The sequence below is a fragment of the Opisthorchis viverrini genome (assembly GCF_000715545.1).
Source record: "Opisthorchis viverrini unplaced genomic scaffold opera_v5_174, whole genome shotgun sequence".
NCBI classification, from domain to species: Eukaryota; Metazoa; Platyhelminthes; class Trematoda; order Opisthorchiida; family Opisthorchiidae; genus Opisthorchis; species Opisthorchis viverrini.
This window is the reverse complement of record NW_008751832.1, coordinates 798479-804145: the sequence shown is the minus strand read 5'-3', so window position 1 is coordinate 804145 and position 5667 is coordinate 798479. Positions and strand designations below refer to the sequence as shown.

Here is a 5667-nt window from a genome sequence, read left to right as displayed (position 1 = left end):
ATTTACAGACAACCCCACGAAAAATTACCAAGTCTCCATCCACTTATATGTAGCTTGTCACAATGTTGTCACTGGATCGAGATACGAGCTGTTGCATCGTGAAGATTAGGCTGACTGAAACATCATATAACTTTCACCGTATAATGCACGCGATTAGATTAGCTAAATTGCTCGTTTTGCACTACAATTTTAGCATAAACCCATGCACAATTAGTGGGCAGCTTCGTGAGACAAAAATGTAAAGCTTTGTATTGCATATATTTCACAATGACATTTTTGCATACCTATTATTTTTAGTAATAGAATAGGCCCAGAAGGGATATCTTATGGGTTCACACAGTTTGTCTACTGGCCCTTTGAAAATGTACAGCTGTTGCTATATTTGTCTAGCCACTCGATTAATCGAACACTGTGTTATGATGCAGCCCTCACCTATCAGTGTTTATTCCGCTTTTTTCGGATAAATTGCTCTGTGGTATTGCAGCCGGTTGAATGCTGTTTCCCCATAAATTATTACGACCAGACAGGTGTATTGCCCCTTCATACCAACATTATCAGGGTTAAATCGCTGACGCAGTTCACCACTGCAAGCAGATCAGAGTTTGTGATATATTGGTGACACCTCCCACTTGGGCGTGATGTGCGCAATCAACTGCAGTTCCCAGGTTTCGCTCAATTCAACCCTCAACCGAGGAAACACTTCAGTTACCGGGCAAAACCCATAAAACCTGGTCCTTATGATCTCAGCAACACAGCGTTGTCATGACAACAACTGGGCATGCCTAGGGTCATTGAACTGAAGGACCTTTCGGAGCAAAAGTGGTAGCAACCACTTGGTGCAACGTATTCTGACTACCTCTCTGTTGAACATCACCCTGCGTTCACAACAATAAAAAAATAATCATTTGTCAACTGTAACGTCCTTTTGTTGCATAACTGCGAGGTCACCCGAAGGAAGCACGAGGGCTGAGATACTGCTAGGTCGCCCAAACCAAGACAGGAGCAGTCGAGACTTCTCAGTTAGGTTCTAACCACGAATTTATCTGCCAGCAGGTTTTCGCCTTAACCACCAAGCCATTTTGAGTTCATGTTTGCAATCAGAAAAGAAACTATAATGTGCATTTCCGGAAAAATGGACTGTTAAAGAAAACACCGTATCATTTTTGTTACCCGACTGTTGCACAAAATTTCCGGATATCGAATTTCCACTAGTGAAATTCAGAAAGCTAACGGAGAAAAATCAGCGAGTTGAGGAAGTCTAACATCCGAGTTTGAAGTCGATATTTGAAATTAGAAATTCAAGTGGGGGGCTAATTTTGGCTTTCTAGCGTCGACACTCCATATTCAAAAACACGTACTCGGTAGGGAGAGAGCCACAGATCACGTATATCTAGAAAGTATAAATGTCTCATGAAAACAAGACTCCCGTGGTTGCAAACTGATTCAATTCCACAAGGACAGTGTTCCGGACAATGCTAAATGCTTTGCTTTTGGCCAGTTTATGGATAAAGATCGGTGGTTTCACGCAGCAGGAACAAAGACGGATGGATGTTTGGGTGGGGTGGAAACTGGAAGGTACACGACTGAGGCTGTTGACCTAGTTACTGTCTTCCATGTTCTGGTGTTTTCTGTCCTAAGCTGACTGATTGACACTACTTGGTGTGTGTGAGTCAGCTACAGGGAGAATGACCGCCTCATGTCTAAACTCATGCGGTTTCCATTGTTATTTTTAATCTGTCGATATCACGTTTCACCATACGGGTGCCAAGCTGAAGAGTATTACAGTATGGAAAAGCAATATAGGAAAAATAAGAATTTGTTTAAGAAGGGAGGAGACGTTTTTGACACCACCAGAGAATCCATTATACTCTTCCCCGTGACTTCAACAAATGTGGTTGGAATAGAACGATTATTTTGCAGGTAGGTGCGGGCACGTCGAACAAACCTGTCGTATCACTCGAACGAGTACAAGCTTGCTTGTTCAAACCTGATGATCTGGGTGCTTTCAAAGTGCACTGATGGAGTAATGGTAACATGCGCTGCTTCGCATGTCAGGTGTTCAAATCTCGACGTAGTAAAAAATATGCACCCCCTGATTAGCTCTAATACGAGCAAAACTCAAGTCCAGTGCAGATTTGTGTGGACTCACTTGAATAATTGTGCCAAAACAAGGGCGGGACTGTCCAAATGCGGGTGTTGTGAATCAGAACGATTGCCGTTTAACACTTGATACGTATCATCATAATCTATACCCATACTTTACTGGCTCGCAGACACCATAAAGTGAAAATACTGAGGACATTTCGTACCGAAACCTCTAAAGATCTCATCACTGTATTCTTAGTGAGAATGTGCACTGCACTGTTGCTTTTCCAAACTAGTTTGGTAGTAGCCACTTGCCCAACGATAGACCTTGGCATCTTTGCGCCTTCGGTGCGCGGGTGGGTCGGGATGAGATCAAGGCTACACCCAGACCATTCTACTACCTTCATGCAAAGGAATAGACACCAAATCCTGGGAGAGTGAATGGTGTGAACTATTTGCTATCCTGTCGACACATCCAGCTTTTCTTCTGCTGACTGTGAGAACCAAGAACAGTAAATTTCACAGTATAAAGGTGCGGCTTGCATTTGCTCCTTGTGTGAGCACCATTGACCACCACATGTAAGCCATGCATGCTTTGTGTCAGCAACCCACCCTCATAGCCAGTGATGGTCGACCAAAAAACACTATCAAGTAGGGAATGCGACAACCAGAAGAATTAGAAGACTTCAGCCGCTGCACCCATGTCGTGTACACCATAGCGACAACCATAAACATCAACCTGTCTAGGCTGCTTAAACCACTCGCCCAGGAGACCGTTAGGAGGCTAATGCAGGGAAATAGTTTTTTCACGAAAATATCACGCTTCTCAAACCATGGATTTATAACTATGCTGATTTTCACTGCGTATGCCTACCCATCATTTTCACAGTAAAAGTTGATTGGAGGACAGGGCACTGTGGTTGATGAGCATCTTACTTAAATTTGGAGTCCCGGGGGATCAGAAATCCTAGAATGGTTGCCAAAAGTCTGGAGCACAAAGTACACTAGATGGTGAAGAGCGCAGTAAAAAAGTCCTTAGTTGATTCATCTAGGTAGGGTCGTTTACGACGTGTTGTTACTCGGCCAGGTTCATTACCATTGCCCGGCATTTTTGACGATACGAGGATGATTGTTGTAGGCGAATGGTGATCGCCTCTGCTGCTGCGAGTGCGTTTTAGATAACGACCTTGGGACGATTTGATAGCGCTTGATACATCATGCTGAAGGACTCAGACTGATCCGTCGATCTGTGTCGATGAAGTGAGTAACAACTGCCTGTTCCTGTTGTCTGATTCCACCACACGACGCCATGTACTCATTTTGAGATAAGCGTCGAGTCATCCGACCGACGTGGCCTGCGGAACATTCGCAACCGAATAAATATATTAGCATGAAAGTGTCGTCTTACTCAAGCTGTTTGTGTTGGGGAACCGATCGCTACTCAAGTGAATCCCTAACTGTACGGAGTAGTTGGTTTTAGCTTGATTGTTTCTCAAGCATCATAGCTTATGAGTGGCAGCTTAATTCAGGTAGGGCAACTTAGCCGCTGGACAGCTCCCACCTTCGCGAAATCCTCCGAGTATCTGAGTTAGCGAATTGCGTATAGATCCTTTACCTAGTGTCTCATCTGTACAGACCTTACCAGCCATACTCTTGACAAGATTCTATTTGTACATCGTGTCCAAAAAGCTACTAGTAAGATCACGTTGAACTTCGATACTGAGGCATTCCACTTTGTTTCTTAACTTCACATGGGAAACCTGAAAGGTGTTGTGGACCTTTAGCTTCACGGTGAAGCGAACTGCCGAATGTAGCATACGGATTAACAGTGATTAGAATCGTCTTACTTTTGGTGTGATAATAATGGATAGTAAGAATGTCAGCGACGTAGTCTCGATAAAATGGTAATCGTCTGGTTACTGTTTTCAAAATACCGTGTTCAATTTACCTATGAAAAGCTGACCGAAAAGATATGGCTGTCTCATCTCCTTGTCTGTGGATGGGACCGTGGAATAAAATGGTATTTTCGAGTTTTCTCGCTCAAGTTTGAGCATTTTCGCCCGTTGAGACGTGAAAATCAGATGCGTACAGCGTGCGCTGGTGTATTAATGGTAACATGCTTGCCTCGCATGTCAGATGCCTCGAGTTCAAACCCCGGCACGACTATTGGATGTACGCTGCTGTTGAGCTCTAATAAGAGCAAAACTCGAGTCCATTGCTTTCCCCCTCCAGATGTGTACTCACCAGGATGATCGGAACAGTATGGCAGGACGATTGTTCAATCGAGAGTGATATGAGCACATATTCTACGAATTCGACAACCGACTACNAGTTCACTTTAGAGAAACGTTCACAAAACTGCCACCAAATAGTGGGCTGGTAATTTATGCTAAACAGTCAAAGACGCCATCCTGCGGCAAAAAATAGGAAATTGTATGCAAACTTCCACAAAAATCTATGAAAGCCAGAAACACTGGATCGATAGACAGGCATTAATATAAAGGCTAGGTAAATTTACAGACAACCCCACGAAAAATTACCAAGTCTCCATCCACTTATATGTAGCTTGTCACAATGTTGTCACTGGATCGAGATACGAGCTGTTGCATCGTGAAGATTAGGCTGACTGAAACATCATATAACTTTCACCGTATAATGCACGCGATTAGATTAGCTAAATTGCTCGTTTTGCACTACAATTTTAGCATAAACCCATGCACAATTAGTGGGCAGCTTCGTGAGACAAAAATGTAAAGCTTTGTATTGCATATATTTCACAATGACATTTTTGCATACCTATTATTTTTAGTAATAGAATAGGCCCTGAAGGGATATCTTATGGGTTCATACAGTTTGTCTACCGGCCCTTTGAAAATGTACAGCTGTTGCTGTATTTGTCTAGCCACTCGATTAATCGAACACTGTGTTATGATGCAGCCCTCACCTATCAGTGTTTATTCCGCTTTTTTCGGATAAATTGCTCTGTGGTATTGCAGCCGGTTGAATGCTGTTTCCCCATAAATTATTACGACCAGACAGGTGTATTGCCCCTTCATACCAACATTATCAGGGTTAAATCGCTGATGCATTTCACCACTGCAAGCAGATCAGAGTTTGTGATATATTGGCGACACCTCCCACTTGGGCGTAATGTGCGCAATCAACTGCAGTTCCCAGGTTTCGCTCAATTTAACCCTCAACCGAGGAAACACTTCACTTACTGGGCAAAACCCATAAAACCTGGTCCTTATGATCTCAGCAACACAGCGTTGTCATGACAACAACTGGGCATGCCTAGGGTCATTGAACTGAAGGACCTTTCGGAGCAAAAGTGGTAGCAACCACTTGGTGCAACGTATTCTGACTACCTCTCTGTTGAACATCACCCTGCGTTCACAACAATAAAAAAATAATCATTTGTCAACTGTAACGTCCTTTTGTTGCATAACTGCGAGGTCACCCGAAGGAAGCACGAGGGCTGAGATACTGCTAGGTCGCCCAAACCAAGACAGGAGCAGTCGAGACTTCTCAGTTAGGTTCTAACCACGAATTTATCTGCCAGCAGGTTTTCGCCTTAACCAC

At 43.6% G+C, this 5667-nt stretch overlaps 2 protein-coding genes across 2 annotated transcripts in view; one reads left to right on the top strand and one right to left on the bottom strand.

The window, feature by feature from the left end:
* Positions 1-901: 901 nt before the first annotated feature.
* The window catches only part of T265_14321 (hypothetical protein), a gene marked incomplete at both ends in the record, with an annotated part of 7630 nt that continues 2864 nt past the window's right edge, over positions 902-5667 (bottom strand). The window contains 4 exon segments of the mRNA XM_009173117.1: positions 902-1027; positions 4175-4324; positions 4330-4410; positions 5511-5624. Coding sequence (XP_009171381.1) covers positions 902-1027; positions 4175-4324; positions 4330-4410; positions 5511-5624 — 471 coding nt within the window.
* Positions 4167-5667, top strand: part of T265_07558 (hypothetical protein) — a gene marked incomplete at both ends in the record, with an annotated part of 4563 nt that continues 3062 nt past the window's right edge. The window contains one exon of the mRNA XM_009173108.1: positions 4167-4319. Within this exon, the coding sequence (XP_009171372.1) occupies positions 4167-4319 (153 nt within the window). The remainder of the gene's footprint in view (positions 4320-5667) is intronic.